The following is an 18,641-nucleotide window of genomic DNA, read 5'->3' as shown; positions in this document are numbered from 1 at the left end:
GAGTTGGAGGTAGTGGTGTTCACACACTGCTTCCTCACTGATATAGCCAGAATCAGCCTGGTGATAGGGAATGGTTACGAACAGCAACCCGTGTGTCTGGTAGTTGGGGGCAGTGGGCGGTCCTGCCTGGAATGGGGCTTGTGTGTGTTGCCTGTTTGCAATAGCCGTGCTGATTTGCAGTTGATCAACCTTTGGCCTGAGTAGAAATGCAGCATGAGTAACTGACGCTGTGTGTTTTGTGACTAAAGCTCATTTCTACATGTTAGTGCAGTGGCTGGGTCAGTCATGAATGCCAGACCTGCCATCAGCAGGGGTCCTGATGGGCCGAGATGGGCGAAGTTCATCTCCTATTCCGTTCCTCTGGAGAGCCCTGACCATGCCTCCCTGGGTCCTAGTCCTTGCGGCATGTGACATTTCATTCACCCCCTAACTGCCAGTTGAGTGCCTGTTAAATGTGAGGCTCTGTGTTTGGCACTGAGAATACAGAGAGAAACGGAACAGACGAGGCCCTACTTTCTAGAACTTACATCTAGGGGTAGATGCTGTCACCACACACCCCTCTGGGAGTGCCAGGGCTCCGCAGTGCCTGGTCACCAAGTGCAAACACGCCCCTCCCTTTAAGTCAGATGTTTTCTCCTGAAGCGTCTGCCCTCAGCTTCCTGTTCTCCACTCTTCCTGTGGCGCCCTGCACAGAATGAGGGCTTACTAAATATTTGTGAGTACATAGCAGCTGGTGTTGTGTAGATGAACGACAGAGAGAGGGCCTAGTTCAAACACCCATTGCAGGGTGTTGATGCGGTGTACGCTGGGTGATAGGCTGTTTCAGCTGCTGTGGCCGTGGTCTCCGCGTGCCCGGTGGCAGGATATAAGGCCTGCTCGGGAGGGAGTGCAGCAGGGCGGGCATGCCTTTCACAGTGGGAGCTTCCCGAAGGAGATGGTGTCCGTGCAGGAGTAAGCACTGGCCATGGAAAACAAGGTGAACCACAGGCTCTTGGTAGTGGGACTAAACCAAGCAGAAGTCCAGAAGTGCACCCTAAGTGTGGGACGTGCAGGGACAGCGGGCTTTTCAGTGCCCCCACAGTGGGGGGTGGAGGGTGAGTGGCTGTGTGTGGCCTGTCTCAGGGTGCTCAGCCTCTAGTCTGTGGGAGACACTGCAGTTTTGTTTTGTTTTGTTTTGTTTTGTTTTGAGATGGAGTTTCACTCTTGTTGCCCAGGCTGGAGTGCAATGGCATGATCTCAGCTCACTGCAACCTCTGCCTCCCAGGTTCAAGCGATTCTCCTACCTCAGCCTCCTGAGTAGCTGGGCTTACAGGTGTGTGCCACCACGCCTGGCTCAGTTTTTGTATTTTTAGTAGAGATGGGGTTTCTCCATGTTGATCAGGCTGGTCTCGAACTTCCGACCTCAGGTGATCTGCCCACCTCGGCCTCCCAAAATGCTGGGATTACAGGCATGAGCCACTGTGCCCGGCCGACACTGTAGTTTTTGTTTTGTTTTGTTTTTTTGAGACGGAATCTCGCTCTGTCACCCAGGCTGGAGTGCAGTGGTGCAACCTTGGCTCACTGCAAGCTCAGCCTTCCGAGTTGCTGGGACTACAGGCGCCCGCCACCACACCCGGCTAATTTTTTGTATTTTTAGTAGAGACAGGGTTTCACTGTGTTAGCCAGGATGGTCTCAATCTCCTGACCTCGTGATCCCCCCACCTCGGCCTCCCAAAGTGCTGGGATTACAGGCATGAGCCACTGCGCCTGGCCAACACTGCAGTTTTAAGTGTGTGTTTTGTGACAGTACTTCTGGCTGCTCTGTGGAGGCCAGATCTAAGAGAGTAGAGGCAGAGAAGGAAAGGAGGGCTGAATGGTGGCAGAGGTGGGTACAGGAACAAGAGATGGGAGGCAGTTGCGGAGGATCTGATTGGACGTCACCCTGACTTTCTGTTCTCTGGGTGGCTCCTTTCAGAGCTTGACCCTCACGTCCCCTTCCATAGCCTCCCTCTGTCTCCAGCTGGGTCACATGTCCAGGCACAGGGCAGGGTTGTTGCTCCATCAGAGGGGCCCTCTCCTGGCCCATGCCCCTCAGCCCTGCTGTGTGTCCAGAAGGCTCCGGGCAGGACCTTGGCACCACAGCCTGCCCAGGCCTCCCATAGTTACTCAAATAGCTGCAGTCCCTTCCGTGCACCTGCAGATCCACTGACACGGTTCTCATCACCAGCACGCACTCCTCTCCCGTCCAAATGGTTCTCTCTCTTCTAGCCCTTCCTTACTAGCCTGGCACCAAGTGTCTTCGCCTCACATTTTCACTAATGTCCCCCTCCACTCCCCCTTCATGAAGTGTTGGTTGAATCCATACAGTGTGCCAAGTACTGTTCTCAGGCCATGGGGTACCCAGGGGAACAAAGCAGTCTCGGATCTCATGGAGTTTATATCTTAATGGGTGAGACAGACCATAAACCCATCAATATGGAGTGGATCAGGCAGTGACACTTGCTGTGAAGAGAAAGAAAGCATCTTAGCGTCACTTTGAGTCCTGTCCAAGGTCTTTTCCACAGATGCTGGAGTGCAGCATGTGTGTAATTCAGTCTGCAGTGGCTGGACCGCGCCTCTCTCAGGCCAGAGTCTGTTAGCGACAAGGGGCAGAAATCAAGCTCAAACTGGCTTAAGCAAAAATCAGCACTGATTGGCTTCACTGAAAAGTCTGGGAGCAGAGTTAGCTTTGGGCCAAGCTTGACTCAGGGCCAAACACAGGCCAGATTTAGTCTTCCTCCTTCCTCTGTGACTGCTACCCGCTGGTTGGCTCTGGTCCAAGGCCCCTCTCGGTGACATGGGATTGCTGGCAGCCTCAGGGTCATTCACCAGCAGCTCAGCAGCCCCAGGATCTCCAGCCAAAGGCCTGGCTTTGTTCATGTGCCGTGTGTTAGACGATGCATGCGGGACTCTTCTTGTCAGGCCTGGAGCTGGGGCTGAGCTTGGCTCCGTCTGAACTGGGGGACAGGAGGACAAGGGGTGGGTAGCTCCCTAAAGAAAATGGGGTTGGAGAGTGCCAAGCTGGCTCAAACCCTGGCTCCTTCCTGTGCATCTTGTCACCTGGCAACTGGCGGGGAGGCAAATGCAGAGTTCAGGGCTGGGCTTGTGGGGTACAGGCGCGGCACCGGAAGACCTCTAGGATCCTGGTGGCAGACACAGTGTGGATACGCTGCTGCTCTGTCCCAGAGTCCCCCAGCATTCCTTTGACATCATTTATTGCCTGGCATAGGTGCATTCATTCACATTTGTCAAGCAGCACCTGTGTGCTGTGTTGGCAAGAAATCTGCTTAGGGAAACTTGGAAGTCTGGTTGGAGACCCCTCTGACTCCCCCGTTCCCTTGTAGCACCTGGGTCTCGTGCACGCCGCTTACCCCAGTGTTTGCCTTGGCTGTACAAGTGAATCAGACCCTGGTGTGCCGAGTCTTTGGGGAGCATGGTAGGGGGAATGTCACCATCAGTGAGCTGCCTGGCTGTGGACTGATGCCCCAAGGTCAAGACCAGAGTCTGTCCTGCTTCTGCAGGAGCGGGATGATGTCTGTTTGGTCATCTTGGTGCTGTCCCTTTCTCTCCACCTCAGTCACTACCCACCTGGTCTCCCCACAGCCACTCTCACTCTCCCTTCCCCAAACTGTTTGCTTTCAACCTAAACCAACCCCAGGCATCCCCTTGCCTTTTATGACATTTCCCCAGCAAGTTAGCATGACCACCGCCTGCCCCTGGCCCCATCACCCCACAAGCTGTGACTTCAAGCTGCTGCTGCTCTCCCTTCCAGCTCTTCTTGAGACCCCAGCACAGCCCCCTCTTCTCAAGGACCTCCCCTGGACTCCAGAGCAGACCAGGTCAATGCCCAGGCAGAGTGCCTTCGTCGTGATCACGGGCAGCACATGCTTCCTGGGTAATGTCTGGCTCCCCACGACGGTGGGGGCGCCGTGCGAAAGCAGGGCTCTTCCCAAATCCTGCTCACTGCGGAGGCACCAGTGCGCAGCCCGCAGCGGGCATTCACCAGAGTCACAGCTGCTCTTGCTTGGCCTCCATGCTGGGCCCTCAGTGCCCTGAATGGTGAAAGAGGCCCTGGGAGCACCCCCAGGGTTCATCAAAGTGCATGCAGGCCCAAGGCCATGAGGCAGGTCTGGTCTGCGCCTCCTCATGGGGTCGAGGCAGTCCTCATCTGTGCTTCCTGTGCGGGCAGCAGGGCCTCCTGGGCTGCCACCCACTCCGGGGCTGAGTGGCACAGGGCTGTGGATCTGGCTGCCCCTGGGTAGGAGACAGATGGTGTTGCGTGGGCATTACAGGCCGCCTTGCTCTTGTCCCATCAAGTGACAGAACACCCCAGAGTGTTTCTTCCTTCAGCCGCTGTGCAAGATGGACTCTCAGACCTCTAGCAACTCCAGACATCCTTTCCTCCCAACCAGCACTCACTTAGAGATCCAGGTTGAGCGTTAGGATTCTTCTACCAGAACTGTCTCTGCAAACAGCACGAGCAACGCGTCCCTTTTTTTTGCCCTCTGGCCTATAAACTTTAAAAAGCTAAATTAGTCTCTAACATTTGCAACTCAGGAGGTGCCACATAAAAAGCTGGTGTCTCTGCGCCACATTCCTGCAAGGCCACGGTTGATGGCACCAAATAGCGCTGCCACACTCTCCACTGCTCTCCCACTCCCATTTACATGCCCGCTCTCAGTGAGTCTTGAAAGCTCCTTATTGATCATAAATGCATACAGCAGAGGGCACACGTCACATTCTGGGTGCATTTCACAAACCCAGCACTCCTGTGCATCCAGGCATCTGAGTCAAGACGCTGTTCTAAGCGATTTGATGTTCTCTGGAGTTACTAGTTTCATTTATATATATGTTTAACATATTACAAGTGTAGCTTTGTTTACTGTATGCATATAGTGTTGGGGGGAAAAAAACTAATTTTTCTTTTTGCAGAAAAGCCTGCCATTGCTCCGCCCGTCTTTGTGTTTCAGAAGGATAAAGGACAAAAGGTAAGGGGCCGGTACGTTCTCTCTTCACTTCATTACTCTAATTTGTTCTCTCTTTACTGAGAGTCTCTTTTCCAGGTCGCGTTGCCAAGGCCACTTCTGCCCACAGACGGCAAGACCTAAGCAGAGGCCTTTACACTTTCACGTTGAGTTTGGAGGGAAAAGGCCTGGTGGCTTTAGGTTACCGCGGAGAGAGGTTAGGATCGGTCTGTTGTGGAAAGGGCTCAGAGAGTACGGTTTATTGAAACAGTGTTAGAAAACGTCTTCCTAATTCTTGATGATTTGTTTGAGAAATGCCACTGTACCTTAGGGAAACCAACAGCAGAGGGACAGTAGGGGGCAAAGGGAGGAAGGAAGGTGGGGAGGGAGTCAGGGAGGGAGGGAAAGGAGGAGAGCAATGGTGGTTACAGGGGAAACAAGACCTTTAAGTCTGGATTTATTGGCCCTAACCAACTTGGCATACGTGCATTTAGAGTAATTGTTCATTTGTTTGCATTATATATTTATTCCCTGTGTCCATGAGGCTGCTTCTCCCTTGGATTCAGGGTGTCTGGGTTGCAGTGTGGTTGGAAGTACCTCTCCTGATTCATGGCGATGAGCTGGTAGCCTGTGGAAGGTCTGATTGGCGCGGCAGCAAGCTTCTGTGATAAGACGACGATGGATGCTATTTACCTTGAAGCCATCGGCTTGTCTCCCTGACAGATCGGTGTGGATGGTCAGAGTTTTGTCAGAAGTTAGTTGGTGCTGTGTGGCAGTGACTCCTCAGCTTGCATGGGGACCCCCACTGTTTATCCAGAAATAATGTGTGGTCCCTCCCCACTGATGCCCAGCGACGGCACTCCCTACCTCATACCCGCTGCAACAGTCCCACTGATGCCCAGTGACGGCACTCCCTACCTCATACCCGCTGCAACAGTCCCACTGATGCCCAGTGACGGCACTCCTACCTCATACCCTCTGCAACAGTCCCACTGATGCCCAGTGACGGCACTCCTACCTCATACCCTCTGCAACAGTCCCACTGATGCCCAGTGACGGCACTCCTACCTCATACCCTCTGCAACAGTCCCACTGATGCCCAGTGACGGCACTCCTACCTCATACCCTCTGCAACAGTCCCACTGATGCCCAGTGACGGCACTCCCTACCTCATACCCGCTGCAACAGTCCCACTGATGCCCAGTGACGGCACTCCTACCTCATACCCTCTGCAACAGTCCCACTGATGCCCAGTGACGGCACTCCTACCTCATACCCTCTGCAACAGTCCCACTGATGCCCAGTGACGGCACTCCTACCTCATACCCGCTGCAACAGTCCCACTGATGCCCAGTGACAGCACTCCCTACCTCATACCCGCTGCAACAGTCCCACTGATGCCCGGCGGCGGCACTCCTACCTCATACCCATTGCAGCATTTTAGAGTGACCAAGTGTTGTGCTGAATTCAGTGCATTTTGAGGATGTCTGCATCTTGTTGGTAATAACAGCATCTGAGAATCTCATCAACTCCATTCTCCTGTGGCTTCTGTCCCTCACAGGTGACCGGCTCCCAGGCTGGAAGCCACTCTCATGATCGGGACTCACGGCTGCTGGTCTCAGGTCCTGTCCCAAAGCCAGCATTTATCTTAATGTGGCCCGGTTTTCCTGAGCAACGTTGAAGTGCTCTGTGGGGATCGGGTGTGTGTGTTTGTAGGGGTTGGGGAGGAGGGGAAAATGGTTGTTCTAAACCTCCCCCAACACACCCCTCCCAGGATACCTGTGTGTTAGCCTGGACTTATGTACTAAACTTGTAACTTTAATTCGTGAAACTTTCCCATTGTTACTTTTTTTGCTGAAGAAGCAATCCAGAAACATGAAAACTTTCTTCTAGTTTTGTTTTGGTTCTCCAGGTATTTCCAAGATAAATCTGCCTCTGCTGTCTCCTCTCCCTTGGGCCCTGACAAGTACAGCTTAATGACGTGGCTTTATGATTTGTCTTTTGGAGGTTCTGTCAGTACGAAAGGACTGGTGCATTTCTCTAGTTTTAGAGAATAGTAAAGTCTTAGGAGTTGGGTGTGTTAGAGCTCTGTTGGAGACGTTATAGTCATTCCTCAGGAGTTCAGTAAAATCAGGATTTTCTAGAATTTTGCATTTTATTACTATTATCTTTTGAACCATTGTTAGTTTAAAACAAAGGTTAGCAAATTAAGGCACAGCCCTGCCACCTGTGTTTTTTTGTTTTGTTTTTTGCTGTTGTTTTATGTTTTTATCTTTGAGAGACGGAGCCTCACTCTTTGGCCTAGGCTGGAGTGCAGGATCGTGATCATAATTCACTGCGGTCTTGAACTCCTGGCTTCGAGCAATCTCCCGCCTCAGCCTTCTGAGTAGCTGGGACTACAGGCACCACCACCACACCTGGCTAATTTGAAAAAAAAAAAAAATTTTTTTTTAGAGATGGTGTCTTGCTGTGTTGCCCAAGCTGGTCTCGAACTTATGGCTTCAATCAGTTCTCCTGCCTCAGCCTCCCAAAGTGCTGGGATTGTGGGCATGAGCCAACAAGAACAGAGCCACAACTATCCCCTTTGCGGTAGCCTGTGGCTGCTACAGGAGTAGTATTTGGACAGAGACCGTGTGGCTTGCAGAGCCTTAAGATATTTAGTATCTGACCCTTTGCACAAAACAGTTTGCCACCCCCTGGTTTAAAACAAATAATAGGAATCAGTAATTCTTTAAATCTGAAGACTTTAGGGCAACCAGCAAGATGGAACAGTAACGTGTAATATTTGCTCAGATGAATTTAAAGTGCTTTTAGAGTCACTAGCTGCTGTGTCAGTACTGTTTTCACAGCAAAGGGGGTTTTGTTGCTTTGTGATTGGCAGGCTAATTTGCATGTATGACCTTCATGGGGTCTATGCCAATTACATAAACATGTTGGAGTTGAACCGGAAGGCTAGCCAGGAAGGCATTTTTAAAAATGCCAAGTAGGCCAGGCACGGTGGCTCACACCTGTAATCCCAGCACTTTGGGAGGCCAAGGCGGGCAGATCACAAGGTCAGAAGTTCAAGACCAGCCTGACCAACATGGTGAAACCCCATCTCTACCGTGGTGGCAGATGCCTGTAATCCCAGCTACTCAGGAGGCTGAGGCAGGAGAATCGCTTGAACCCGGGAACTGGAGGTTGCAGTGAGCTGAGATTGCACCACTGCACTCCAGCCTGGGTGACAGAGTGAGACTCCATCTCAAAAAAAAATTAAAAATAAAAATTAAAAATAAAATGCCAAGTATAGTTCTTATCAAAATATTGGCTCACAGCCAATTCTAAATGGACTTCTAAAAATAACTGCCCTCCAGCCTTGGGAGTTGGGCTGCCCACTTCTGTCACTCGCACTTCTGTGGCACCGTCGCCGAAGAGGCATGTGGGAAACCTCTGGGCTGAGGCCAGGAGCGGGAGGAGCGTGTTTGCTTCGCTGTCGGAGGACAGTGTCCACATGGCCCTGGAGTCCTTTCTGCCGCTCGGGAGTGAGGTGGAAAGTAAACACACAGGGCGGGTGGCTGGCTTTGTTTCTCCTTGGCTTTCTGGTTCAGAGCCTGCAGGGAGCAGCTGCAGTGTGTGTCAGAAGTGAGGGTTTGAGAGCCCTTCTGGTTTCGTTCTCTCTTGCGGAGGCCGTCAACCCATCCCTGTCTTGCTCTCCAGAAGCCGAGCTGGGAGCGAGCTTTTAGAGCTGCCGCCGTTGTTTTCATGAGGAGTTCCCCCCCTCCCTACCCTTTTTGCTTCAACATTTTATTTTGAAAATTTTCAAATCCTTGGAAAAGAGTGACACTGCAAACACTTGGGTATCCTGCCCCTGATCTCTCCATTAACATTGCTGCCCTCAGCTCTCATACTGGAAGTTAAGCCCATGTGACATTTCTGCCCTAAATTCTTCCACGAGTGTCTCATAGGGATAAGGCCATTCTCCTGCGTGGCCTTACTACCATGTTACTCCTATGAAAATGTTAATTCAGTAATATCCTCCAGTATGTAGTCCATGTTTTAAATTGTCCTAATTGCCCCTCAGATGTCACTTATAGTGACTTTAACAACTTCTTGATCCTCAAACATCAAGAAGTCTCATCAACTGTGGGACCAGCTGACTTACCTTTCAGTGAAAGAGATCTCAGACCACCCGATGGGGTGCAAGTAAAAGAGCCCCTTCCTCTCCACCATCCCCCTCACGCCATTCAAAGGAGACAGCTCTGTCTGCTCAGGTTTTATTGCTGAATCATAATTCAGCATGATTTGGAGTTGAAAAGAAAGACGTGAAGCTGCCAGCCCAGGAATTTTTTGTTTTTGTTCAGTGGCAAAGCCACACAGCGGTTTTCTGTGGGTCCCGTTGATGTGCCAGATTGCACTTCAGCACACTGCGGATTGGGACCGTGGCCTGCGTGTGGGTGCCGGTGGCATCACTTAGCCTTGGGTGAGGTTGCCAAATCCTATCGTTCCAGGGTAGAAAAAGCCATGTGTGCTTTTAATTGTAGTCCTAGCGCCTAAAACGAAGCCATGGCCAGATTGGCAGCACAGGGATGTTACTTACCGCCTTCCCATGCCTGCGCTTCCTGGGGAGGGGTGTGCTGTCTCGGCGAAACGCCTGTGTTTACGTGCACCATTGTTTCCGGGGCAAAAATGAAACCTTTCTTTCTTAACTGCCTTGGATGGAGGTAGAGTTCTTTCTTTTTCTTTTTAATGTGAAGAGAATTTAAATATACTTATGTAGGCTGTTCCATTATTTGTAAAGACTAAACATATCTTTCAGTTGCTCTCTCTCCAGAGCATTTGTTAATCTGAAGTGGGGAGGCTTTGAGGTTGTACTAGCAGAATAATGGCCATTTGGTAAAAAGAAGGCAGTTACAGAAATGCTATTTAGCAGAAAGTACAGTATCACTGAAAATGTGGTCGTAGGGTGTTTAGACCTGCTTTTGAGGCTTACCGTTGGTGTGATGAGCTTAGCCCTGGTGCACGTGGTTTTTGCCAGCCATGTGTATTTTAGGATGAGGTCAAAGGCTGGCAAAATCTTGATGTCTGATTTTACCAGACATGTTGAAAAACTCCAGGCTTCACCTTAGTTCTTTAGAGCTTACGCTTCCTGCCCAGGAGAAATGCTAGGACCTGAGTGGAAAATGCTGGAATGACATTGTTAATTCTCCCATGTGAGAGAGGAAGTGATGTAATACTTCTCAACACTTGTACAAATCATTCATCTTAACCGAAGATGATGAATTTGATCCTGTTTTGATGTCTTGATTTCCATGTTTATGACTTACTTCTTGGTCCTCCTGTTTAGCATTTTGAATTACCATGAGGATGTTTGAATATTTACATTTCAAAAGCAGGGATTACAAAAAATTCAAGTGGTTCTAATTAGAGATAGGCAGTCCCCCACAGAGCTCTGGGTTTAATTTTTCTCTTGTGAGGTGTTAAGTCTCTCACCATAAAGTAGCAACAGACATGGGTGGCTGGACCAACCATGGTGCCCTGTGCAGGTTTAGAGAGCGGCTGGTCCGTGGCTCTGCCCTGGATACAAAGAGGCAACAGTGTCCCCTTGATTACTTTTGAGTGAAGATTGCTTTTGCTTTCCTAGGAATTTGTGTACATTCTCTTACATCCTCTTTCTGTAGCTCCTTTCCTCCTCCCGGATCACTGCTTTTTAAGTAGTGCCCAAACCCCGTCTAAAGAGGTCAGCTACTTCACACCCAGAAGAAACACAGCCACGTCCATGGGGAGACGGGGCAGCCCTGTAGTCATGTAGGTCACCGAGTGCGAGAAATGGCTCCATGTCGTTGGACGATGCCAAGAGGGAGGTTTGGGGACTGGAGTCTGTTTTAGGACACCAGGTGTTTAACCCATTTCTCAAGAAAAGTCTTGGAGTTATGGCCACAGAGCTCTCAGCCCATGGAAGCCCTGCCGGAGTCCCAGGAACCACCTTAAAGGATGCCGGGTGTTGTACTGTGGGGAGGAAGACTTCCAGAACCGGCTGCTCTCACCTTGGCAGCTTTCCAAATGAGCCCTGGCCTGGGGTGTTGAGGATGCACCTGGGAGAATCCTAGGCCGAGGGGCTCTGCGGATGTGCCCCCCTCCTTCATCTGAACTACCCGCCTGCCACTGATGCAAAAACCAGCTCTCAGTGTCTGTGTCACCCCACACCTGCACTCACTGAGGTGGGAAAGCACTTTCTGGATCCTGGGTGTAAGCAGAACAAATGGAAAGTGCTAGAAGAACTGTAGCGAGAGGGAGAAGCCCTTGACCCCGGCGAGAGGCAGAAGCCCTTGACCCCGGCCTCCCTGGTTTCTCCCTAACTGTGGGGTTCCAGGCCTGCCTCCCCCTTTCCTAAAGCACAGAAACAGTGCTGATGGCCAGCTCCCCCACTTCAGTATTTTTGAGATCCTGAAGGGGTTTTAATATTTTGCATGATCGTCCCTGTTCCTTGATCACCAAGGCCCATAAGCCAAGTAGCTCCTTGCCAGGCAGCCCATAGTTTTGGAAACAAGGGTCCTGCTTCTCATACACCGTAGAGCTCCTTGCAAAGTCACATGGCACCTAGTCCACTCTCACTTCCCTTCCGTCAGCCGGGAGAGCCGGTTTTGTTGAGCAGAACCCAGCAGCAGGTGCCTGCTCTCCCCATCTTCCTCCCAGGCGCAGGAGCTGCTGCAAGCTGAGCCAGCTCCAGCCTCTGACCCCTGCCCGCCCTTCCTGCTGTGTGGTGCAGCCTTTATTCACATTGAAGGAAAATTGTCTTTTTTGCTCCCAGTCCCCTGCAGAGCAAAAAGACTTGTCGGATTCGGGAGAGGAGCCTCGGGGGGAGGCTGAGGCCCCCCACCATGGCACGGGTCACCCCGAGTCAGCTGGCGAGCATGCCCTAGAACCTCCTGCCCCTGCTGGCACCTCAGCCAGCACTCCTCCGCCTCCCGCTCCTGAAGCCCAGCTTCCTCCTTTTCCGCGAGAACTGGCAGGGGTAAGTCCACACCTACCCGGCACTCCTACCGCCCAGGGGGTGCCCAACCCAGACCAGCCCCTTTCCCTTCGGGTCCCTCAGATCCTGGCCCTAGCTAATTGTAAGCAGCTAATGGTAACTTAAAAGATGACAAGGATTTCTTCCAACTCGCTTTAATTCATGCTGCTGAAAAGTCAGGGAAGATCGAATCCCCTTTTAGCCTTTTCTAAATTGGGGGAATATATACCCACAGCAAGAGGTGAATCCTGTTTCCCGAAAAAGACACGAGGGGTCAGAAGGAATTGAGTCATGTGAAGTAGAACCTTCCAAACCTGATTTGACCCCTTCACCCTCCTTCCATTTTTCCTTCTTGTTTCCCTGAATGTGGGCATTCAAGTTTAGCGTCTTAGAAACCCAAGAAGCTAAGGCTTCCTTTGATATCTAGGAAGAGGCGCTCTCCAACACAGATTGCTTTGCAAGACTGATTGTGTTTGGACTGTGGTTAAGGCAGTGAACTGATTGTCTTCAATCAAAGCAGGAAGAAGAAAAGACTCTTCCTTTGAACCCAGAAGGAATCCCCTGAGCCCTTTATCTTTGTATTAAGAAGCCTTTTGAAGATTATAGGTGGAGAAGATTGTGAACTCTCAAGAACAAGAAATGTCTTGGGTTTTTGAAGTTTGATAAATTGGGAAAGGTAAACATTATCCTACATTCAGGATTGAAAACTCCATCCTCTAGGTAACTCATGACAGAAGACCCCTATTCTCAGGACAGGGAAAAAAGACTCTCAACAAGAAAAGAAGGGACCCAGCTCTACCGCCTGAGCACCAGGCAGCCTTCCAGGCTGGTATGGTCCCAAACCTTACCCCAGACCTCAGCGTTCCTTCTAGCACACACCAGTCCCCGGTTTTTAAGAAAACTGTTAACATTCAGCTACAGCCACCAAACCCCAGGACACTTAGGAAGCACTGTTCAGCCAGGGGTGGGTTGGAGTCCTGTGTTAACATTTTGGAGGAGTCAGTGTGTGATGGAAAAAGAAGCGACAGTCTTTACTTGTGCCATAGGCTATGGGTGTGGGGGAGGTAACGGCGGTAGTGGCCTTTGCGGCACAAAAGTGGGTTTGGGGTAGTGAGACATAGGAGCCGTGGGAAGGAGTCCAACCAGGAGGCACTTGACCCACAGTGCAATGGGAGTACAGCCCTCCCATGAGCGCACGTGACAGCCGCCAGAGCAAGATTTAGGAGGTGGCTGCGCCCTTCTTTTGTTGGCAGAGCGGCTGCTGGAAACTTCTTCTGAGTCAGGTATGGTGAGTTACTGCACCTCTGGTCTTTGAGAGCACAGGAAATGGTGTTCTCAGGTTTCTGTCTTCAGCTGTCTGGGAACAGACGGTCTTTAGGGTCCCCCCCAGAGGCCTTCTGCGGGTGCCTGGGTTTGAAAAATGCAGCCCACATAGGACTCTCCAGCTGCAGAGGTGACAGGTTTTAGAATGAGAGTAGCAAACAAGTGCATCACAGAGTTTTTGTGACAGCAGGTGCTCTTCAAGAGCACACGCGCTGTTCTGTGCCCTGCATACTTCTCACAGAGGCCCATGCTGGAGTGTCTGGAGGGGCCTCACCTCATCCAGATGTTCATCTCTTTGGCCTGGCCAGCCCAGGGAGATCTCAGCATCCTGATTCTCATGGACTTTGGGTCTGAGGCTCTGATCCTGAGAAATTCAAGCAGTCCCCCACACTGGCAGGTGGGAGGTGAAGCTGTGTGGCAGGGAGCCTTGGGATGAGCTTGTGGTCACCGTGGGAGAGCCAGGATTGGAGGCTGCGTAGAGCAGTATGTAAATGTTCCAGTGTAGCTCTGATGGCCATGCGCATAACATGCACCTTGTAGTTTTAGCACTCGTAACTTTTGGACACCCACTTTCAGGAGCCCCAGGAGAGCCGTAGTCAAGCCCCTTGTGACAGCTCTGAGCCAACCAGGGCTCTTCCCTCAGGCTGTCTGAAGAGAACACCCTGACTGGTTGCTAAGGGCTCCTGTTAATTGGCTTTCTCTACTAATCAGGCCTGCTCAGAGGAAAGTGAACTTTATTTTAGGTTAGTTAGGCCATAGATCAAGTCAGATGGAACCCAATGCCAACTGCTTCTTGGCTTGAGACTTTTTTGTGTGTGTGAACTCAGACTGTTTTCGTTTGCATCAGAAGAAATTTGGGTCTCACTCTGTATCACACTGGTGTTCAGGAAACCACCCCCATGTTACCCGGCAGGTCTCATCCATCACATCTAGTCTGTTCACTTTATTCCGTGGTCCCTGGGGGAAATATAAAGCTGAGAGTTCTTGATGATAAATAGTGGTGCGCTGAATTGTTACTTGTAAAGGGCCCTTATCATCTTTCAGTCTTGTCAGAACCCTGGACGTGGAGGAGTCAGTACCAGGAAAAAGTCTCTATATATCAGACTTCCTGGCTTTCAGAAGACAGTCTGAAGAAGACCAAACCACATCCCGATTAAGTTCTCTGTTTGATGCGGAGAAAGCAGGCAGCTCTGGGCACTCACTCCGAGCCTGGTGGAATTGTACTGGACTGAAGCTCCCTGCCAAGGACCTGCCGAGCTTCAGATATGTTTATTAGACCCACCAGGGAGCTTAAGGAGGTTCTGGAATGAATCCCTCTGGCCAGACAGCTTCCCCCCACCTTCCAGCCTCTGCACAGGATTTGACCCTCAGCACCCCTCAACATTCAGACCTTTGGAAGCCGCCTCTCACTTGCTTTTCTCAGGGCCTGCCCTTTTGACAAGAATTTCTGAGCTGGTTGCCTCTGCCACAGAATAAAAAGCATTGAACTGGGCCATCGTTTATTTTGTATCCCGGGTATCCAGCCATGACCAGCCAGGTGTTCTAACTTGTCAGACTCACTGAGGCCCTGGTACGCCGCTTGATTGCCAGTTTTCTAGGGGGAATTTATCTTTTTTTTTTTTGACATGGAGTCTCGCTCTGTCGCCCAGGCTGGAGTGCAGTGGCCCCATCTCCGCTCACTGCAAGCTCCGCCTCCTGGGGTTCACGCCGTTTTCCTGCCTCAGCCTCCTGAGTAGCTGGGACTACAGGCGCCCACCACCACGCCCAGCTAATTTTTTTTGTATTTTTGGGAGTGACAGGGTTTCACTGTGTTAGCCAGGATGGTCTCGATCTCCTGACCTTGTGATCCGCCGACCTCGGCCTCCCAAAGTGCTGGGATTACAGGCATGAGCCACCACGCCCAGCCATCTAGAGGGAATTTATCTGACATGGCCTTGCTTTCTGGCCTTTCCTAGGGGACCAGGTAGACAGTGCCGTTCCTTCCTGCTTCTTCCTTGTTCGTCTTTGTGTCTGTCGAGTTGGCTTCTGAAAGCTTTGTCCCTTTCCCTGGGCCGCCTTGGCACCCGTGTCCTTGAGGCCACACCAGGCAGTCTGACAAGACCCATGTTTTTTGGATAGGGCAATTCTTAATAAATGTGACAACCATGATTTTCACTGTTTCATTCCTTAGGCAAAGAACAAACTTCCCACCCCTGCATTCCCATTCCAGATGGGATGTGCCGCCTGTCTTGTATTTAGTGACAGGGACTCATGCGCCTCACAGAATTGAGTTACTTCCCGCAAGCTCCCTATGGCTCCTGGTGGGGAGCTTGCTGCGCCGGGAGCCCCCACCCCGCCAGCAGGGACGCGGGGCACATGATCAGCACTCACAGTGCTCGCTCCCGACCAGCCTGCAGCCCAAGCCGGGAGAGGGCTGCTTCACCTTTTCTGAGCCTGCTCCGTTCGCTCCTGCTGCCCCAATGCCAGAGAGAGAAGTCAAAGGGCCCTCTGGTCTTCTTTCTCTTCTGCTTCCTTATTACTCTGGAATGTTGTCATCATGGTGTTGAAATGGATGCTGATCCAGCATTCCCGGGTGTCATCCTGAAGCCCTGCGCCTCGCAGCAGTGGAGTCTAGTTTGGGAAAAGTGGACGAGGAGGAGGAAATGGGGATCTCATGTCCTGCTTCTGTCCTCGCTTCTCCCCATTAAGCTCGAGTCTTCGGAGCTTGCTCTTTTGTTTTTGTTTTTGTTTTTTTCTTTTTTCTTTTCTTTCTTTTTTGTTTTTGTTTTTGAGACAGAGTCTTGCTCTATTGCCCAGGCTGAAGTGCAGTGGCGTCATCTCAGCTCACTGCAAGCCCCACCTCCTGGGTTCAAGCGATTCTCCTGACTCAGCCTCCCGAGTAGCTGGGATTGCAGGCATGCACCACCATGCCTGGCTAATTTTTGTATTTTTAGTAGAGACGGGGTTTCTCCATGTTGGCCAGGCTGGTCTCGAACCCCTGACCTCAGGTGATCCACCCGCCTAGGCCTCCCAAAGTGCTGGGATTACAGGCGTGAGCCACCGTGCCCGGCCTGGAGCTTGCTCTTAAAGTCCTCCTGAGCTCTGGTTGCAGACCTCTGGGGGCTGACCCTGAGTGTATCCCAGGCATTGTTCGGGACCAACCCCTGAGGACCCACTGCCTTGTTTGGGGTGAGGGGTGGCCCCAGACTGCCTTGACACCAAACAGGTCCAGACTCCTGGGCTGCTGAGTCTAGGAAATGGAAAATGTGGAGCTGGCATTGGCTGTGTGCTGGGCTGGGTGGCTTAAAGGAGGTTCCTTCACCCCAAACCTTTTCCTGCTTTGAAGAAGGCAGCACAAGCCAGCTGGACAGCAGGTTCCGTCTCCTGAGAGGAGAGGCCCTCCATCCCAGCAAGGTGCAGGGTGTGGAGGCCTGGACAGGGGCAGAGGGCAGGCGGCGCCTCACGTGGCCAGCGGGTTAGGATTCTAGAAGAGCTCTGTCCACAGGCACGCATTCTGTCTTCTTGCTTCCCTCTGCTGGGTCTTAGTGGAGAGTTGCTGGCAGGAGGTTCCCCCGTCGAATCTTCTGTGTTGTCCTTCCCAGGCCTTGGCTTCCCGGCCTTTCCAGGACCAAGAGGCCCCCCACTTTGCTGCAGGCAGGCTCTTAGAAGATATTTGGGGCATGGATTTGAGGGTTTCCTGAGGTCAGGGGTCAGGCAGCATGTGAGTTTTGTCTGCCTAGGCACCCGTTCTTCTCAAGGTCACTGAAGGGGACATGGTGGAGGACACGGACTCCACCCATGCAGCAAGTCCTCAGCAAGCGCCTTCTGTGCAGGTGTCCCGGGTGTCGCATGAATGGACTGTGTTGTAGGAGACACCTCTGAGATCATTTCCCTCTGTGATAGAACAAAACAGGGTAGCTCCCGAGGGGCTGGGATAGGGAGTGAGCACGAGCTTACCCTAGAGGTGGTGCTCACAGCATCTCAGACACGCAGGGACCTGGAGGGAGGGCGCCCACGGAGGAGCAGCACTCAGTGAGGCAGGAGCAGCCAACATGTTCAGAAAACAGGAGGCCACATGGCCAGAGCCTGGTGGCAGAGGGGACCCTGTGCCTGAGGAGGCCCCCAAGGCAGGAGAGAAAGGTACGTTCTCGGGGGGCTAGAGCTAACGGGACTTGCTGGCAGGTTGGAGGTGGTGGGTGAAGGGGAGGACGAGTCCAGAATGCCTGGGGGCACCACAGCATTCCCGGGGCTGCTCCTAGAGCCACGAGTAGACCCCAAGAGACTGTTGGGAGCCCCGGAGCCACACTTGACCCGGACATGCTGCTCTGGGGAGAGCATCCATGGCATCCATGATCCCTGAGAGGCATGGAGTATCGTGAAAAGAGCCCCCAAAATACGCAAAGCAAAAACGGACAGAACCGAAGGGAGAAATAGTCGAGTCAACCGTAAGAGTTGGAGGCTTCAGTACCGCACTTTGAGTAACGGATAGAACATCTAGACAAGATAAGATCAGTAAGGAAGCAGGACTTCAGCAACACAAAAACCAACCAGACCTAACAGACATATAGGACACCCCACCCAAACAGCGGGGTGCACGGCCTTCTCAAGTGCACATGGAAAATTCTCCATGGGAGGCCATTTGTTAGGTCACCAAACATCTCAAATTTTAAAGGATTGAAATACGGAGTATGTGCTCCAACCACAAGGAGATAAAATTGGAAATCAAAAACAGGGAAACTAGGAAATTGACACATGTGGAAATTAATCTAGATAACCACTGAGCCAGAGAGTTAGGTGTGGAGGTGTCAGGAGAAACATCCCGTGCAGGGTGAGGAGACACAAGGGAGCTCGGGGACCAGCTCCTTCCGAAAGGCCGGACTCAGGTCTTCGGCTTCTCCATGGCCTGCAGGGGGCCTGGGATGCAGTGTCTTTTGTTGAACAAATGCTAAACGGGCTTCTACCGTGAGGTCCAGTTCCTTCCTAAGTCTAGTGGAGTCCCTGACACAACTCCCAGGATCAGAATAAGCCACAGAGAAAGAGTATAAGGGGCCTGGAGGTCATCTCACCAAGGGGTTCATTCTCGCCTGAGGGAAAAGGAGGGTGTCACTGGATGAGAAAGCAGGTTATCTACAGAGGCCAGAGAGGGTATGGCCATCTCCTGGTCCCAGAAGTCATTTAGGAAGGGACAGATCCCCCAGGACCAGGGAGGACACCGTGTAAGGGTTTTGGTACAGTTGAAATGCTCGTTGGATTAAAAGGAGAGAGAAAAGTCTAGAGCCACAGGATGGGACTTGGGAGCGGGGATGTCCTGGGCCTGCTGTTAGGAATGGATGGGAGGACTGGTGAGGCCAGGGAAGCCAGAGGTGAAG

General features: G+C 51.8%; 1 protein-coding gene across 1 annotated transcript in view; it reads left to right on the top strand.

Moving 5' to 3' along the window:
- The window catches only part of RANBP3 (RAN binding protein 3), a gene marked incomplete at its 5' end in the record, with an annotated part of 62,312 nt that overhangs the window by 15,151 nt on the left and 28,520 nt on the right, over nt 1–18,641 (top strand). The window contains 1 exon segment of the mRNA NM_001133401.1: nt 4,951–5,006. Within this exon segment, the coding sequence (NP_001126873.1) occupies nt 4,951–5,006 (56 nt within the window).

This window comes from Pongo abelii, chromosome 20, assembly GCF_028885655.2.
Source record: "Pongo abelii isolate AG06213 chromosome 20, NHGRI_mPonAbe1-v2.0_pri, whole genome shotgun sequence".
Lineage (NCBI taxonomy): Eukaryota > Metazoa > Chordata > Mammalia > Primates > Hominidae > Pongo > Pongo abelii.
This window is presented reverse-complemented; position numbering and strand designations above follow the sequence as displayed.